Source organism: Argentina anserina, chromosome 5 (genome assembly GCF_933775445.1).
Source record: "Argentina anserina chromosome 5, drPotAnse1.1, whole genome shotgun sequence".
NCBI lineage: Eukaryota > Viridiplantae > Streptophyta > Magnoliopsida > Rosales > Rosaceae > Argentina > Argentina anserina.
The window spans coordinates 25556483-25576759 of NC_065876.1; the positions used below are offsets into that span (position 1 = coordinate 25556483).

The following is a 20277-nucleotide window of genomic DNA, read 5'->3' on the forward strand; positions in this document are numbered from 1 at the left end:
CAGACACGGACACGCGTATTGGACACGCGGACACGCGCAAATACGCTAGGACACGCGTGTCTGATTTTGGACACGCGGTGGACACGTGCGTGTCTGGACTAGACACGAAAATAACAAGGACACGCAGGGGTATAATTGAGATTTAACATAAAAACCCAAAAAAAGGGAGTACTTCCAGCCTTCACAGCCGCATTCGTATGGAAAGGATCTTCATCAAAGACGCAGAGGATTTTCTGAGCCGAGTTGCCATCGCCGAGGTATCGTTCATAGAGATATCAAAACAACCAACATATTGCTCGATAGTGACCTCAAGCTAAAATAGCTGACTTTGGTTTGGCTAAGCTGGACGAAGAGGAGCATACCCATATCAGCACCAGAGTTGCTGGAACTATGTAAGCACCCTTTCATTCACTGAGTTTGTTTTTTCGGTTTCTTGTTTAGCATAAGGGTTTCTGTGCTCCCATGGGCGAGCACTAATTGTCTAGTAGGTCAGGCTTCCATATCTCTTCATCTCATTCCTGCAGTTCAGGGAACTTATGTAGGATAATATTTAGGTTTCCAGTGTTCTTTTTAAATTTATCACGTTAGGATATTTATCTTCGAGTTGAAAATCATTTCCCCTCTGGACATTGTGGGACTTCTTGTCCTTCTGCTTGGAACTGATTGTAGGATTTGTAGCTGAGACTAAGTACTGTTTTTAAATGAATTGGTTCAATTTATCAATTTCATCACCATCTTCTTTCTCATGTGCAATGTTGGGTTTGATTTTGAGACGGTATATGAATCCTTATTAGAATGTTAGGTCAAATATAATGTAGACAACGAGCTCTTTCTTTCTATGCTGCTCATGCTGGGTTTTGATTTGGCTTTACTAAGTTTAGAATTCTCATAAGGGTGAATCTATGTCTTCTATACTTGATATGGTACTTCTACCCTGGACCATATTTAGATTTGAGGAAACTTAGGTGAATTACAGATCCACAGCTGTGATGCTTCTGCCATTAAATCTATTCCAAGTTCTGATCCACTGGTGGTCCTTTAACTCTGCAATTTTTCTGGTCAGACAGAAACTATGGATAAGGCTACTTGATTAGAGGGTCATGGCACATGTGAGACCAACTGTTTGGTATGCACGATAGACGGCTCTAAATGTCCATAGAACTTGATTACAAGTCTGATGGTCCATAGATATTTGCACCGCCTATAGATTTTGTTGCTAAAATGGCCCCTGGTTTTGGTCTTTTGGACATGTTGCCCTTTCTGTTTCGGGGTATGCAGAAGATGATGATGCCCTTTCGGTTACATTATATTAACAAAAGCCTTCCATGCCCATGCATATATAGTGACCACATATTCTGGTACCTTAAATTTGTTTGATAACCATATGAAGTCAACAAGGAGTCACAGTATGGTTGTTATTGTGCAGAGGATACATGGCTCCAGAGTATGCTTTATGGGGCTATTTAACCGAAAAGGCAGATGCATACAGTTTTGGAATGTTAAGCACAATTCAGGAGTACTAGAGCAACGTAATTTTATGCCATATCCTCAAAATTGAATTTGCTTCTGTTCTGTGTTCTGTTGGGTATGTTCCTTTTCTCTTCTTCGCTAGTCTGTTTCATTTTAGGTGTTTGTTAAGCATATTGTGTTGTTTGATCCTCAGGATCATGAGTGGAAGATCAACTCCAATTAGTTCCAGCGTCGGGTCTGTTAATGCCGGGTCTGCTAATGCCGAGTCTGCTAATGCCGGTTCTAATACTGGAGGGTCTGGAGGTGGAGATGCTGAAAATGAACAAAGGGTAGTAGATGATAAAGCTCCTTTATGGATGTTTGTTAAGAAGATTAGCAAACCTCCAACTGGAGGTGGCAATGCAATTTTTGCAAGCTGTACTTCAATGGCTCACACACTAGAGTTAAGAGTCATTTGCTGAAAGAAGGAACTGCAGGTATTGCTTCTTGCACCAAGGTTAATCCTGAAGCATATGCTAAATTACATGAGTTGGTGAATGAGTGCAAGGAGAGATTAGCAAATGCAGCTAGTAGACAAGTTCCTCTACCATCATCAGGACAACAAAAAGGGAGTACTTCGGCTCCTACTACTAGTAGCCCTGGGGATACTTATCATGCCTATAGGCCATATACACAAGAATTTAGTCAATTTACAGCATCTGACATGGGAAAGAAGAGGAAAACAAGTGGTGGTGCTCTTGCAAAAGCATGGAATAACTCGGCTAGGGAGGAATGTGATGGTGAGGTTGCGAGGATGTTCTACACTGGTGGCCTATCATTCAATCTTGCAAGAAATCCACACTACCGGATGTCTTATGTTCGTGCTTCTACTCTTCCTGGCTATGTTCCACCAGGTTACAATGCTTTGAGGACCACACTACTTGCAAAGGAAAGAAGGAACATTGAGAAACATTTAGAGCCAATCAAGCTTACATGGAGGGATAAGGGTGTGAGTATATGTAGCGATGGTTGGTCCGATGCACAAAAAAGGCCTTTGATTAATGTGATGGCTACATGCGAGCGTGGTCCAATGATGTTGAGAGCAATAAATTGTGAGGGGGAATACAAGGACCATAAATTGATTGCAAAATTCCTTAAAAAAGCCATCAAGGAGGTTGGTTATGAAAATGTTGTGCAAGTGGTTACGGACAATGCTCCCGTTTGTGCAAAGGCCGGTGCATTGGTAGAAAGTAAGTATCCTACTATCTTTTGGACACCATGTGTAGTTCATACTTTGAATCTTGCTTTGAAGAACATTTGCACACCTTCTAATATTGCTCAAAATATGGATGTGTATGATGCATGTTGTTGGATACAACCGGTTGCGGAGGATGTAATGTTTATTCAAAACTTCATTATGAATCATGGAATGAGATTGGTTATGTTTAATGATCATTGCAATTTGAAGTTGCTTTCGGTTGCTCCAACAAGGTTTGCTTCTACTGTTATTATGTTTAAGAGGTTCAAGATGATCAAGACCGGTTTGCAACAAATGGTGATTAGTCCAAAGTTGGATCACTATAAGGAGGATGACTATAGGAAGGCGGCTTCGGTGAAGGAAAAGTTGCTGGATGAGTTAATGTGGGATGATATTGACTACATCCTTACTTTTACCGAACCGATATATGAGATGATTAGGAAAGCGGATACAGATAAACCTTGTCTTCATTTAGTATATGAATGGTGGGATAACATGATTGAGAAAGTGAAGAAGGCTATCTATAGGAAGGAAAGAAAGCAATTGGATCAAGAGTCTACATTTTGGAATGCGGTATATGGAGTGTTGATAAATCGTTGGACCAAGAGCAATACTTCCCTTCATTGCTTGGCACATTCTTTGAATCCCAAGTAAGTGTTTATTTCACTTCCATCAATTGCTTTACTTTTTTATTTGATAGAAGTGAAGCATATGAATTTTTATTTACTTATTTAATTAGGTACTATAGTGCGGAATGGCTTAATGAAGATCCTAATCGTGTTGCTCCTCATAAAGATTTAGAGGTTACAAATGAAAGAAAAACTTGTTTCATGCGGTACTTTGCCAATGAAGATGATAGAAGAAAGGTTAACATAGAATTTGCCAATTTTTCTATGGTCATGGCTCATTTTGGAAGTACAGATGCAATCAGGGATAGGTATTTAATGGAGCCACTTATGTGGTGGACAGTCCATGGATCTTCGGCACCAACTCTTCAAGGCATAGCCTTGAAGCTTCTAGGTCAACCTTGTTCTTCCTCATGTTGTGAAAGAAATTGGAGTAATTACAATTTTATTCACTCTTTGAAGAGGAATAAGATTAGACCACAAAGAGCGGAAGATTTGGTATTTGTGCATACCAATCTTCGCCTCTTAGCAAGGCAAAGCCAGAACTACAATCAAGGTAGCACTAAAATGTGGGATGTTGGAGGTGATGAGTTTGATTCATTGGAGGACACTAATGTTGGAAGACTTGAGATTGCCGAACTTTTACTTGATGAACCACAATTGGAGGCGGTTTTGTTTGGTGATGATGATGATATTGAAGTGGGAGTCATTGAAGAAGATGGTATTGGTGGAGATGAGTGAAATCTAGTTCTCTTCTTTTTATTTATCATGTGTTTTGATTATGAAACTTTGTTTGAATGTGGATTGACTAAGTTTTAATTTTAGAAACTATATTTTTAATATAAAAATTAATTAACGTGTCTACCACGTGTCCAAGTCGGACACTTGAGATTTTGACGTGTCCGCGTATCGTATCGTGTCGAATACGGACACACGTGTCCGTATCCGTGCAACATTGGTCCTTGTTTATTGTGGCTTGAAATCCTGTACCCTGCTTTCTATATATCCTTGAACTTTTAGACTTCTCATGTGACCTGTAAGGAGTGGTATATGTGTTATTGTTTAATTTTCTTATGTTTGTATCTTAACTCATACAAACCTGTAAGGAGTTGTATTATGTGTTATTGTTCAATTTTCTTATATTTGTATCTTGACTCATACAAAACTGTAAATTCTCTTACCAGCTGATTGGTTTCTTCCTTCAGAGGTTTATCTCAAGCACACTCTTATCCAGAGATTAATGTTTGAACTCATTGAAAATCGTAACGGGAAGTCTGTTTGCCAGCTTGCAGTGATGCAGACCAGGCTAAACTAGGCAGGATGTAATCAGCTTCAAATTGATGCAAAGTTTCTTTCGGGAAACATCTGAGTCTTGCTATAGCTTGCCAAGCACGGAATCAAAATGACTCTATTACCCACATCTTCACTTTTGAGTTCTGAGTGTGTTAGTGATGCAGGCCTGGTTCTCAGGGAAGTTTTTCAACCTTGAGAAGCTGCAGGCTCACAGTTTGGACTATATCAATCATTTGAGAAGAAATATTTTTTTTCCATTCTAATGGAGCTAGACCACCACTAGAGGACTAGAGGTATAAACTTTTATTCTTCTTATATTGGCAACAATTCCTTGTGTGTTGCCTGGAATTGAAAGCTAGAACATGATTGATTTTGGCTTACATGTGATATTACATAAATTCACTGAAGAGACAAATATTCATCTATTTTATAACAGGAAGAACACACACAGGCGATTTACCTATTTGGCTACGGGATACTGTGGCTTTCAAGAAATATCTGAAATTATGTACATCTCAGACTTGTGGTATTCAATGCTCTTCAAAATCTTATGGAGCTGAGATCTCCTTTCACTTGGGAATGTTTGAAAAGGCACCAAATGGAAACATTGAAGCATTCTTGCCTCTGATGATTCTGATGGCATAGAGATGATTGAAAAGGGTGCAGTTGGAGAAGATTTTGGTCCAAGCCAGAAAGAAGAGATGGGTGTACAAAATTGTCCATTGTTGCAGTGTCACGAGTTTGGCAGATGGCTTTGTTTCCGGTTTGGGTGAGATGCGGTGCGGTTTCTTGGTTGAAGAAGGTTCTCAGGAGTCAGGACCCTGAAGAGATGCATGACAGACGTGGAAAATGGAGGTCCAAGTCGGAAAGAAGTAATAAATGTACTTATCCATCAACAGAAAACATCATGTGTTTAGCAGATGGCTTTTTATATGCTTCAAGTAATATGCAGATCACTATAGTTATCGAAGAAAGTTCTCTAGACCAAAAAAAGCTGCATGTTGGAAATGAAAGCAGAGGTTCATCAGTTCCCTCTTCCCAAGAAATTTCTGATATACCAATTCACAAAGACATTGACGTGGTAGGCAATGGTACAGTCTTATGTTATTATGGTTTGGTGGGCAAGTCACAAGAGCCAGAGTCAGAAGAGGAAGGAGCTGCAAATAGAATGAGGCTTACACCTTCAGTTAAACTAAGTTAAAGTAGAGACGTCTCACATGAAACCTTGGTTTATGTTTTACTGTTCTCAGTTTTCTTGTCAGGAAAGGTTAAACCCCCGTAATCATAGTTGGCTGTTTATCAAAGCTTCTCTGAACGTGTCAAAAGTGCTACCACTTGTACATGTCTCGGTGTTCCCCACTTTCTGTAACAATACCGGCATTGTAACGTTATCGGCATTCTTTTCGCGCTACAGATGACTTGATCAATCCTAGTTGAAGTTTGCAATTGTAAATGATTGTGGCATTGTATTCTTATCTAATATAATAAGGATATATGTGATAATGGCATTTCTGCAGATTTTGAATGTCATCAGTTTTGAACTCCTATATGATGTGGTTTGCGAATGTAATTAGTGAGAACATATGACATGGAGTTCACCATCCAGATACTAAACAAACACAATCACAGGTGAAAAGAAACAGAATCGACTATATTGAAGATAATATAACCGAAGTGGGATTAGCTACTATATTAATATGGAATATATAACAAAAGTACAAGATGATGGTTTCAGAAGCAAACCAATACTTAAATTCAACTCCCTCCTAATTACTATAACCTAAGAACTGGAAACTGCATTGCCAGCTAAATCCTAAAACTGGGAGTACAACAAATGGGTAATATTACAAATGGGTTCCATCACTAATCCAAAAATTGTTATCAAAAAGCCGATAACTGGCTTAATTTATGTAATACCCCGAATTTTCGGGTTTGAATTCGTATAATTCTTGTAGATTATTAAAACTTAGTAATTTGAGTAAAATCTCATTTTACGCCTTTTTGCCAATGTCTTGCGAAACGAAATTGATTTCGGAAGTTTAAGATAAAAAAATGTTACGTTTTCTGTGGCTCGAGAGTCGACTTTTATTCTGTCACTCATCTTTGAAAACTTCCTTCACGGAAGTTGTAGAGCTTATCGATACGAGTTCGTGGATACGCGGCGCACCTTAATCGGACGTCGTATGTGAATGTAATTATCAACGGAAGTTGGGTTCCGAATTTAGAAATGTATAAAAGGAAGTTTTTGGGAAAAACCTAATTTCACAAAAAGGAAACCCCCTCCCCCGGAGCTCTCTCTCCCTTCGGCCACCGTGGCCTTCACCGCTGGTCCCAAGACCACCGCACGGTCGACTGCTCCAACCCTTGGACGTGACGCACCCGCCATCGCCGCCAAGAAGCCACGCCGACGATAGGCGATTTCTGCAAATTCCATCGCCGATTCAAGCTTCGTCGCCGGTGATTTTCGAGCCATAGATTCTTGAATTCGATGTCTTAGCTGGGTTTAGCACTAATATGGAGCTCAAAAACGAAGGTTTTAACGTCGCAGACAAGATTAGAGCTGCCGAAGCTTTCCGGCGACTTTCCGACCAATTTCTGGCAATCTGGGTTGCAACGCAGGTACGATTGTGTCTTCCTCCTTGTGATCTACATATTTGCTATTGGATGTGTGTGGATTTGAGGAAGTTTGGACGAAGGAGTCGGTGGTGCGCGTGCCGCCGCTTAGGGCGACGCGTGGGGGGAAGTGGGGCGGCGGAGAGGCGGCGTTAGGCCATAGGAGGAAGCAGGTGAGAAGAGGAGTGAAATTGGTGGCCTTAGGCAAGCTCACACGCAGTCATTTAGGTGGTGCGTGAGCACCACGCGCGGCCACTGTGGGCGACGCTAGAGCGCCACGCGCGGCTGCCGGAGGGTGGCGTGTGAGGCCCACACGCTATCATCTGTGGCGGCACATGAACAGTAAGTAATTTTACGTATTGTTTTCTAAGCACGTTAATTTCATGAACAGTAATTCAACTGTTATGAATAGTTACCTATAATTTTACGTATCGTTTTCTAAGCACGTTGTTATGCTATTAGGTGACCGACGAAACGAGTGAAGGAATCACCCTCGGTGTCGTTAAAGTTGCACGCAAGAAATAAAGTGAGTAAACCTCACTATGACAAGTCAACCATTGGCGGTGACTCATATTTGCGATTTCTTAAACATATTGAATTGTGACATCTATATAATATAGTGGGTTGTGTATGTGTACAAATATGGTAAACACAATACATATATATGGGTTGCTATATAATATAATGTTACGGTTTTTATTTCCAAATGAGATTATATTGTGGTGACTATATTTATATTGTTATGTAAGAGTCGCTTAGTTGTAGTACAATAAACATGTGTTGATTGTTATATTGTACGTGGTTTCAACATTGAGTCTTGTTAAAACGTTTTCTGGTCTTCGGACGTTGTTGGAAGTAATCGGAACTAAGCCTTGGCCGGGTGTCGGTTACGATTCAGTTAAAGCTCTAGTCTGTCTGCCGGTGTACTGAATGAGGGGTAACATATGAGTTCCATGGTTCTCATGAGTACGCATGTTTTGAGTGATATTGGATAAAAAATTGGTTGCCGAGTGTTTGTCGGCGTACTGCATGAGGGGTAATAGATGAGTACCTGGGTTTATGAGTACCCGTGTTTTTTTAAATGATATTGGGTAAACAGATGGGTTGCCAAATGTCTCATGAGTACACATATTTTCAAATATTATTGGAGAATCAGATGGGCCGTCTATTGTCTCATGAGTATGTGATGTACGTTATATTGTTGGTTTACTCATACGAGCTGAAAAGCTTACCGGATTTGTGTTTACTCATTCGATAGTGTAGGGGATAGTTCTGCAGGTGGGGATTAGCAGATTTGGAGGGCTTACTCTGAAGATTTATGAAGATTTATTCCTTCTGTTTGTGGTGAGGATTCAGCAAATTTTACATTTCTGTTAGTTTTAATATTGAGGTATAAACTAGTTATGTATTATTTAAGATGATTTCATTATATTTGAGATTGTTTTAGAGTTATCATGTCTCCGAATTCGAATTTTTATCATTTAAAATTTCGGGGTTGTGACAATTTATTCATAAGAATCCCATTCGTCAAGAGAAGTCATCAAACTGTTGATCAGTTCATCGTCCTCGTCAAGCTACCCTTCTTCGATCGGTGGGAATTCAATCATCATTAACGCATCATTAGAAGGCTATGTCAGCACCGGAACACGATCATCATGAACAATTGACGACTTTTGTGTCAGATCCATTGGTGGGAATCCGATCATTATTGATGCATCATCAGAACGCTCTGTCACCACCGCAACATGCTCATCACGAGTCAGATCGAGTAAAATGTCATCCACACACAACACGAAATCGAGATCCTTAGAAAAATTGGCCAACTCAAACAGAGACAAGTCTTCCACTCTTCTTTGACGACTTATTGTTCTTTACCATATGCAAATTCGCCATCTTCTATACCAGAGATGACTCAACGGATTCCTATACGAGGTTATTAAGAATCCGAATTCGACGCGCCGACCCACTCGTTCTCAACGGCTAAATGCGAGCCTCAGGATTTCTCTCTCTCTCTCTCTCTCTCTCTCTCTCTCATTGTATGTCAAACTTGAGAAGTGTGAGTTCTGGAAGGAATAAGTTAAATTCCTTGGTCATGTAGTCTCAAAGATGGTGTATTAGTAGACCCATCAAAAGTGGAGGCGTTGAAGAGTTGGAGTCGTCCAAAGAACCCTACCGAGATTCGTAGTTTCCTTGGTTTGGCAGGTTACTACCAGAGATTCATTGAAGGGTTGTCTAGTATTGCATCGCCATACAGAGCTCTAGTCTGTCTGCCGGTGTACTGCATAAGGGGTAACAGATGGGTTACTTGGGTCTCATGAGCACCCATATTTTTGTGATATTGGGTAACAGATGGGTTGCCCGGTATCTGACGGCGTACTACATGAGGGGTAACAGATAAATACTTAAGTCTCATGAGTACCCGTATTATAAATGTAATTTGGGTAAACAGATGGGTTACCCAATGTCTCATGAGTACACATATTTTCAGATATTATTGGACATCCAGATGGGCCGTCCAGTGTCTTATGAGTGCATTTATATTTAAATGTCATCTGTATTTCCTTTTGTATACTATGTGTGTTATACTGTTGATTTACTTATACGAGCTGCAAAGCTTACCGGGTTTGTGTTTACAATCCCGGTGCACCTATTCGATGGTGTAGAGGATAGTTCTGCAGGTGTGGATTAGCAGAATTGGAGGGCTACTCTGAGAATTTCGAAGTTTATTATTTCTATTTGTGGTGAGGATTGAGATGATTTTACATTTTTATTTGTTATAATACTTGAATTATAAACTGGTTTTGTAATAATAAAATCGACTGAGACGTACTATGAACTTAATTACGATACACTGTGACTATAAGATGATTTTAATATAATTGAGATTATTTTAGAGTTTTTCATGCCTTCGATTTCGAGTTTATCACTTGAAATTTCGGGGTTATGACACTCCATGAGCTTACCAATCTTTGTAGTAGACATTATGTTCTTGGGCTGCAACAAAGAGAACACAAGGACAGTAGTTGACATATAAGTACCAGAATGTTTAACTCCATTAAAGGACATACTTGGACATCAGGAACAAACCTTTTGGTTTCTCCGCCTTCTTGAAACTATATTTGAAGTATCTTGAAGCCAAGATTGGTACACATGAGCAGGATGAATTGTTTGGTCATTATCCATTACAGAGGCTGGCGATTTTCTCTTTCTCCTTCGTATAGGTCCCTTGCTCTGTTGAGCATTCTCTTGAATGTCCTGCATCTGCGCCATTTCACCAAACACATTATCATGCTGCTGTCCTTCCTGATGCTGGTCTTGGCGAGGTGGAGAAGGTATAACATCATTTAAAGAAGGTGGTCGAATATGTGTGGGCTCTCCTGATGTGAAGTCTAGGTCATCTCCCTCAATTTCAAATCTGCCATATCATCCAAAGACAAGATTTGATAAATTGGATTATGATAATGACATATGGTATAACAGGAATGAAAGGACATGAGATTAGCAAGGGAAACGAAAAGAGTGAACACTGATTTCGCTCAACCTTCAAGAACGGAAAAATTTATTTATACAGTATTGTGGGTAATGATTCACCTCTCATAGCAACGGTTGAACAAATCTGCATGAGAATATGATGGATCATATCGTTTAGGCAATGTGATATCATCAGGATCAGCTGAATGCGAGAGCAAGGGGTGGGATGAGTCAGCATATGAACAGATTATGGTTAAGGTGAACGCAAATATATTAACTGAAGAAGGCAGAGTATATGAGTAAGGACCTTGATGCAAGTTCTGATGTTGATCTTCCTCTGCTGCATTATCATTAAGTGGTTTTCCCACATCTACACTATCCAGTTGCTGCCAGCATAGACAAAAACTCCATCGGTTCTACACTATCCAGTTGAAGTATGTGTTTCATTCATGGGAATCATGGCACAGTAGTTCGAAAGCAGTCCCATCCATGGTGCATCACAACTTCTATAAAACAAACTAAAGATGTAGCCGAGCAGGTGTGAAATCTACGAGGGGTTCAATTACTTGGGTTCACTACAGAATCACATTGCAATCACTTAAGAAAACCGTGGCGAATTTAAGAAGAAAAAAACACAATTTGAGAGGCATTAAAGCCTAAATGGGCTAGTACGGGCATTTCATCAAACATCTTAAGTGCACCATCAGCTAATAAACAAGTAAAGAAAATCTGAACAGCTCCATTACCAGGTTGGCGTCACTTCCATGTTTAAGTTACAACACCAATATTTTTTTGGATAAGAAGTTTAAGTTACAACACCAATATTGAATTTTTCTGAGTGAATATTCAACGACTTCTGTAATTCAATATTAATTTTTTTATAAGAAATAAATGAATGTGTTCACTACTAAACTGACCAATGAAAGATTAATCGAATTGGTACATTCGTCTAAACCCGCAACGTTGAAAGAGCTCAAATGTTCAATATATTCCTTTTGTTACAAACCACAAACCAAGAAAACAACTTAATAAAATGAACATCGTTGAAGAATGACAGAACCGCAGAAGTGCTGAGAAGATGGGAGCAGTAACACTACGATCGAACTTTCTCTTTAAATTTCTAAGAATTAAGGATAATTCATCTTGTTGCTTCAAAACTTCAAATACAAAATTAATCATATTTAGGGATGGATGAATATGCATCCATGAAATACAACCCAAGGAGTGTGTATAAATTCTCAGTATCCCCTTCCATGCAGTGAATACCCATAACTCTGCCGGTGAAGAGATACATGGTTTGTAACGAATTCTCAGTTCATACTTTCTAACTTCTGTTTCTATAGAAATCCTACTCCTACATTTAGCACACCAGCTTGCAGTACTCACCGCGATTGGTCAGGTCCGGGAATGACAATTGAAACCTCCGAAGGTCCAGCAGACACCACAATCTCTTTGTTGGCTGAACTAGCTGTGTTTTCACAGGACACAGAAACTGAACCAACTACATCGCAATTTCCATTGGTGGCATTGGTGAAATTTGATGTCATAGTTGATGACCCATGTTCCGCATTGACATTGTTAGCATGCGGAATATGCTCTGACAAGGAATCTTGTGACATAGTTTCAGCCGTCATTTGCTCAACAGCGGACACCATATTCAATTCCACTCCTGTGCACACCTTCTGCAGTCACTGGCTTAACAGCTGAAACCATATACACTTCCTTGGTTGTTGACGACCAATGTTCAGCACTGTGGGCAATATCCTTCGACACTGAGTCTTGTAGCATAGCTTCTGCAGTCATTGGCTCTCAACGGCTGACACCATATTCACTTCCTGGGCTGTTGACCACCCTGGTTCAGCATTGACATTATTAGCATGGGGAATATCCTCAAACTCTGACTATTGTGGCATAGTTTCTACAGTCATGAGCTTGACGGGGGACACCATATTACTTCTTCCGCCAAATTAGTTATATTTCCATTGGGTGATAAAACTGAACCCAAATCCCCACTGCCATTTCTGCAGTTGGTGAGATCTGAAGCTGTTGATGGCCCATATTCCACATAAACATTATTAGCATGGGGAATATCATCGGACACTGAGTCTTGTGGCATACCTTCTGCACTCATTGGCTTGACATTTCCATTGCTCTCTAATTCTTCTGCCACAATTTCTTCAGAGGGTTTACATTTGAACGTCCTCCTCGCACTTTCTTTCGTTTTGGTTTATTATCAGTCTCTTCAGATTCTGACCGCCTTTTTCTAGATGGAAGCACTTAACTCAGAGGTGCCAACAGATCCCGTGGATGACTTGGTATCACTTAACTGGAGAGCTAAGAGTGCAGTTCTAGCCACTTTTATCTCAGCTTCCTTTTTGGTTGCTGCTGCAGCTCCAATATAACGAATTCCCCCAATCTCAACTGTACATGAATGTACTGATGATTTGCCAGGGGAAGTATCCTTCTGACACTGATATACAGGAACAGCATAATTCATCTTTTGTGCATACTCTTGAAGCAGATTTTTGCATAAGCCAATTTCATGCTAGAACAAACATCCAAAGAAAGTCAGCCATGATTTTGATTTGAAATACATGTATTTATTAACACATTTGGATACATGTCACCCATCTAGGTGGTTCATGGCACTACAATCAACGTTCGGCAACAAATACACTTTGAAAGGAAATTAAAATATACTACTTTGACTTCCTTACTTCTCTCTACACCTTTATTTATTTTATATTGGTGTCTCAATCTTATGGAAATGATATTGTGTTTTCCTCTAGAGTATACATCATTATCTGTTTACACATGTTTGGCAGGAGCTGACCGTTTAATCAAACAAATATTTTTTGACTGTAGATTCATAAAGACATAAAGCTCTGAAGCTTACAAGAACATAAAATTTAACTCATAAGCTTAGGAACCATAGACTTTAACTATAAATTGTATCCTTCTTCACAATACAACTGCAAGTCTGCAACAAAATTATGACACCACATTTCTGCCTCATCTTAGTTTATAACCACCACTATAAACAACTATTTTGGAACTCTCACAGTATCCACTAGATAATTCTCAAATGTCCAATCTTCCTACTAATTTTATACAGAAATTTGCATATAACGAAGTCTAGGTAAGGAGCAACTGCAGAGAATATTGTCTCACATCAATAATCCACTTCACCAAAACTCATGACACCACTGTGTGTGTGCGTGTGTGAGAGAGAGAGAGAGAGAGAGAGAGAGAAGTGAGCTGTAATTGAAGAGCTGAAAACAATGGTTGCATTTGAAGGATAATAAGTATGTCAAAGACTCAGTGTTGTTTATAATCAAGTGTACAATTGTAAGATAAAACAACTTACAACAGGTTGAGAGATGCATTGCGCAGCATCACTAGATTTAGATAACTCCAGCAGAGCAACTTCAGCAGCTGACTGTTCAGCTGCCTTACGATGAGTAAACCCAAGCAAAGAGTTGTATCTAACATCATTCACTATCACAGTAGAACAGAAGGAAGGCTCATGCGACGGACCTTCTTTTGTAGTCTCATAAACTGGTGTCTTTATCCTGCTTTCTGTGCATACTCTTGCAACCGGCTCTTGAATACATAGACTTTGAAAGACCTTATATGACAAGAATTATAAGAACAGTAAATTGCTGACAAAGTTAAGATGAAGTTATCTTGCTGATATACAGGACTGTCCAACAGAAAGGGTGCACTGTGAAATTTGCCAGTTGCATGGGATATAAAAGCACTATACAGGGCCTGTAAACTTTATGTTATGTGATAGTTTCCAATGATTGACAAACCTATCAGCCTAGAAATTTGGCTTCTCGCACACAGTTCCTACAAACTGGGGTATGATTACAGTGTTCCTCCAGACTGTATGGGCAAAACATTCTTTAAAACAACCCTAGAAGAGCAAGTCAGATAATCCTATTTCAGGGCCGTGGGGTAAACAGTCTACAATGGGACTCAATTAATGAACCTTGATATTACTAAAGATAGTGATAATAAAAGCTATTGCAACAAACCAACCAAACATGGATGCTAAACTTATAATCATAGAGTTGGAACTGATTAAAAAAAAAACAAGAGGAAAAGATTACCTTGCAATTCTTTGTCGGTAGCCATAATATAGAAATGCTTTCCAAATACACAGAATGACACCCAGATGGTACTCCAGAAAAGGCCTACAATCTCACACTGAGCAGAGCTCACAAAAACAGGTCAGGCGGTCAGCATATGCAGCTGTCCAGAAATCAGTATGAAAGACACATCAGGAAAATGAGCAACAATCACGCATTTACAAACAACAGAGAGCCCCAAAAAGTCTTGAACTTGTTACCAAAAATCAGTGATATTTTACAGCAGAATTGCATATACAACCCATTTGTTCAAATACAATAGTAGATTAATTATCCATGTATATCAACCTGCTTTAGCTAACCTGGATTCCCCTTATTACCAAGACCCAGGTTTTTGTTTCCGCAAAAAACGATCAGCTGCAAAGCAAAATCCATGAATTATGAATAAAGTGCAGAAGCCATGAATTAGAAAGAGAAGAAGTTTTCACATTTACACAAGCAAAACATACTAAAACTACAAATTGGGTGGTGACCCAGACCCATCAACAATCAAAGACATGGGAATATAATGAGAAATTAAGGAAGTACTTGACGACATTGAATAGCCTGAAACTAAGTTGCGACAGAGAGAGAGGACAGAAATAAGAGGAAGAGAGTTACCTGACTAGGGCGTGAGTCTCTCTGTGTTACGTGGGTGCGTTTGGTAAAGCTTTTCACCTCGTGTGATTATAAGCGAAGCCAACTTTCGTGTTTGGTAAAAGCAGAAGTAGGGGAGGATTCCTTTTAATGAAACTTTCAAAATTCCAGTGGGTGCCCTCCCTTTCAACCCCGAGATCTCTGTCTTTCACCATCGACTCTTCCTCTCTCTCTCTCTCTCTCTCTCTCTCTCTCTCTCTCTCTCTCTCTCTCTCTCGGCGGACAACGTCAACCCTCCATAGGCGCGCCTGTATTTTCGTTCTCGTCCATGGTCGATCAACTCAAGTCTACTACGGGGTTTTGGTGATGTTGATTTTATTTCCCAGGTCAGTCTCTGCTCTTCAGCTAATTGTTCTTGATTTCTGGGTATATTTCTTGTTTTCTAAAGCTTTATGCTTCCAGCGAACTGGCTTCTTTTTTATTTTGATGTTTGGTAAGATCCAGATACCCAAAAAATTAAGAAATTTAAGGGTGAAAGAATGGTTAAATTTGTTATGTGATATCAGAACTGCCTCTTATCTGGCGCTGCAATATGTCCACAGATTAATTTATCGATGAAATCAAAATTGTATGAATTATGAATAGAAACTCTTATGATCGAATGTGGTATAGAATTAGTCTGCATACCTATAAGAAACTATTGTTAGAACAATAATGTGAAACTATGGATAATGACAATTCATATCACAATCGAATTGTATTCAGTTCTTCAATAGGAGATGCAATTATGCTAAGTATATATACTTATCCAGTATTAATTGGACAAGGATTCATTACTTCGACTGCGATGTAATTTGTGATACATTAGGATTCTGTGTATGTATAAGTGATTGTGATCATAGCTTGCTCATTCAGTTTACAACTCTGGCTTGAAGTTCATATAATCAGCGTTATTGATTTTTATAGATAAGAAGTGTTATTGGCCATTAATTTGTTTGTTTGTGTATTGAAGTTTCAAAGCCACACTCTGTTAGAAAAGTAATTCAGTAATTGCTATATTCAAATATATTTATATAGAGAGTAATTGTAGAACTTAGAAAATCAAAACAGAATAGGAAACAAGACCTTTGCGGATAGGGATCGAGACTAGAACTTGGTTCTATCTCCTTAAGACGAAATTGCCTCCTCTTGGTGCTTAATGGTCTCAATTGGCAAACGTCTCCCAGGAGTCCAACGATCAAACATCCACTAGAAGAAGCACTGCAATCTAGAGGATAGGCGAACTCAGATTGTGTTTTTCTCTCTCAAACACTTAAACTCTAATATGAATGCAGAAGATTTAATAATGCAAAAGTAAGTTTAATGGTGAGGTTGTTGTGTATATATATAAACAAGTCTGAGTCATCTCTTTGAAAGGTTATATTCTTCAGCAGAATAACCTCCACGTTGCTTTTCATTTGAAAGTTACAACATTTGATAAGATGATCAGTTACTTGAGATATCTTATTTGAATTTTCATTCAAATTTAATTTGAATATACCAACACACTCACATGTTGAGGTTGTGTTCATGTTAGATTTATCCGTTTGGTTTTATGTATGCAGTCCTTTGGCAATGTCTTGCTAAGAATTATTGTTGTACCCTAGTCCTTATATTTCCTCAAAGAATCTATGTAAACAATCACTGCACTGTTATTTTTCAGAAGGTTTGTCAGTTTTTAGTATTTGACTTTAGAACATAATGTACTGATCTTCTTTTTGTTAAGATGTTCTTGGTATTTGTTTAACTATTTAGTGAGCATATGAGCTATTGGCTGCTCAGTTTGCATGTTGCAATCAAGGGACAATGAATATTTTGTATCTTTATATGATGGGAAAGAGATTGTACGAGAATCGTAGTGCCCGAATTGTAGGAGACTGTTTTGCGCCCATTGTAAGGTGTCCTGGCATGCCGGGATAGACTCGCAGAGTATCATAACTTGAATGAAAATGAAGATAATTTGTTGAGGAACCTTGCTTACAAGAAAAAATGGAGGATGTGTACAAATTGCCAGTATTATGTTGAAAAATCTGATGGTTGCTTATACATGAAATGATGGTAATATTTTAAACCTTAATGGTATGCCATTTGCTTCTTGATTTTCTTCATACCTATTTTCACTTTGGAAATTCACAGGTTGTTAATTACTAGAGTCAGTGGTAGATGTGGATATATACACCTAATATATATCATACTTGTAACCGGGTTTATATATTATAAATTTCTGTAATAGAAAAGATACATAGATGATAAATTTTGTTGTTGTTTATTATAACATTGTTTCAAGTCTTGGTATAGAATTAATCAATTGATAATGGCTTTTTAATATGCAGAGACGGCGATCCTCAACATTAGAGTATACTAGCTCTGTTCTAATGTTGAGGCTTGCAACATCTTGTTCTAGAGTATACTGGTAGTATTTGTTCTTGCTAATTAGTTTCAGCAGAGGCGCCTGCATAAGCTAAGGCCATCCCCAATAGAAACGAAAGCTAGTTCAACACGAGAATCGCCTGCCAGAATCTCGTTGAGCTCAATCAGATGTTTTCTTCCTGGCCTTAAAGGTTCCTCCACCGTCTCCTCCGGTTCCGCAACCGAACCAAACCACAGTGTGTTATCGTAAGCTATTATCCCACCAACTTTAACCAGCTTTACTAGCAGCTCGTGATAGTTGATGTAGTTTTCCTTGTCCGCATCCACAAATGCAAAATCGAAGCTCCCTTCTTCCTTGCCCTGCTTTGAAATTTTTAAAAACCCCAAATCAACAATTGCATGTATTCACGAGAATACTACATACTTGATCAACCGATGAAGATCGATTACAAACTTACATTGTTGATGAGATCATTTAGGACTGAGAAGGCATCTGAGTGAAAGAAGTCAATCTTATGCTCCACTCCGGCCTTTTGAATGAACGGCAATCCAACTTCATAGGCTTCTTTATCTGGATCGATTGCAGTTATCTGAAAATGAAACCGATGTATCTGTTGACCGACCAATAAATCTAAATAACGTACTAATTCATATCTACAAATAATTCTACATGTTGAAGAGATATATATATATATATATATATATATATATAATCTCCTTTCAGAGCGGATCCCCGCTTTGAATTAAAGGGCGGATGTCCTTATTTGAATTAAAGGGCGGAGGTCCTTATTTGACTAATTTTTCGGTCACTTTTTCACATCTCAACTATTCAGTAGTTAGATATGTATGTGTAGATCATCCATACAAAATTTCATTCAATTTGGTGACCGTTTGAGCTTTCACAATTATGATTTACAAGAACAGTTCTAGTAGACAGATTCAGTTGGTTCATAAATTTAATAGTAAATGGTGGAAATGTGAAAAAGTGACCGAAAACTACTCAAATAAGGACATCCATTCTGAGGATTATATATATATAATTACGTACTTTGCCATCCGCAGGAAGGGTAAGAGCAGTGGTCAGTAGAGAATATCCAGTGAACACTCCCAACTCCAACGTCTTCTTTGCATTCATAATCTTTAGAAGCATGGAGAGAAGCAACCCTTCATCAACTGGCACATTCATAATACTCCTGCATGTATATATGTACGTACGTGTTGCACGCACAGTTGTTATTGCCTAAAGTAAATTTGATATATATGTTAACTTCATCTATATGTCGAAACTTATTTTATAACATTAGATAATACGTACTACCCAATAGTAAGACCAAACTGAAATCAACTAAATGCTAATTTTGACTTACATGCATTAATTTAGAGCTTTTAATTCTGACTTACATAGTTTAGATTATTTTAAAGGTTTTTCTCTGTAATTTTGTTGTTTATTTCTTTCTTGTATTTCTATCATTGAAAAAACAAATGCTAATTTATATTCACAGTATGAAAGAATTATCGTTTTATCACATGCATGTGATCGATGGCTCGCTCAAAAAATTATCCCCTTTGTATCTACGTACTCATTGTACGTACACCTATATATATATATATTTATATATTTAGATGTATTATCGACAAGCTAATTACTCTGACTCTCGAAGAAGGAAAAAAAAAAGAGAGTCAAACAATATTTTTGTTGAAAATGAGCTCAACATCCCCCATGTCATACCAGAACTGGTATTTCTCGACTGTGGCTTCCCTTAGTTGCTTTAATAGTTCGTTTTCTCTTGGATAACAGCTTGTCTCCAAGATGTACTGCATGCCATAAAAAGAAGTTAATTGACTAATCGATCTTCACCAGTTAATGAACTTTTTGCTTTGTGAATATATCTATAACTATACTATTAATAAAGCAAATAAGTTTTATCAACCAAAATTTATGTGAAAATATGTTAATAACTTTAGACAAATAAACTTTTAAAATATATATGAAGAATATTACAGTAATTAATAAATTGATAAATGTAAATAAAAAAGAAAAAAAATGTGGGTAAAAATTCTTCCATAACCCCACTTCCTATTCCCACTACATCCAAACTTCTGAAAAAAAAATCATATTGAGGGCTAGTATACATCAATGGGAAAAAGAAATCTACTCGATCAGATGCTTCAATGCAAGGACTGAAAACATATTGAGGAAGAGATTAAAATAAATTAGAACCTTCAGAAGACCTGGGCTTTTGAGTATGGTCTTTTCTACGGATTCTTCCCTGTGAGCAGCCATGATTTGTACAGTTCGAACTGTCGTAAGCACTATTGATCAACAAATATTAAGAACTCCTTGTAAGAAATATCGTAATAAAAATGAGCAATAGCAGCTGAGAATTCTTGGCACGAATTGCTGTACGTAATCAAAGTGTGTAATTGT

At 38.3% G+C, this 20277-nt stretch overlaps 3 protein-coding genes across 7 annotated transcripts in view; 1 reads left to right on the forward strand and 2 right to left on the reverse strand.

Annotated features, from left to right (window-relative positions):
- The window catches only part of LOC126795990 (double-stranded RNA-binding protein 1-like), a 126646-nt gene that overhangs the window by 65671 nt on the left and 40698 nt on the right, over positions 1 to 20277 (reverse strand). The window lies entirely within an intron of this gene.
- On the forward strand, positions 3 to 4295 carry LOC126795988 (uncharacterized). 2 transcript variants are annotated; one of them, XM_050522722.1, is made up of 4 exons: positions 3 to 392; positions 1427 to 1585; positions 1664 to 3357; positions 3447 to 4295. In XM_050522722.1, exons 3-4 carry the CDS (start codon positions 2174 to 2176, stop codon positions 4072 to 4074), a joined length of 1812 nt encoding a protein of 603 aa, XP_050378679.1. In that variant the 5' UTR covers positions 3 to 392; positions 1427 to 1585; positions 1664 to 2173; the 3' UTR covers positions 4075 to 4295. The 2 variants fall into 2 exon arrangements, with proteins under 2 accessions (XP_050378679.1, XP_050378680.1); XM_050522723.1 differs by having other exon boundaries at positions 1427 to 3357.
- Positions 17919 to 19039, reverse strand: LOC126795995 (flavonoid 3',5'-methyltransferase-like). Its single transcript, XM_050522735.1, has 3 exons — positions 18898 to 19039; positions 18308 to 18439; positions 17919 to 18209 (listed from the first exon to the last, which is right to left on the reverse strand). The coding sequence occupies exons 1-3, from the start codon at positions 19033 to 19035 to the stop codon at positions 17919 to 17921; spliced, it is 561 nt and encodes a 186-aa protein (XP_050378692.1). The 5' UTR covers positions 19036 to 19039.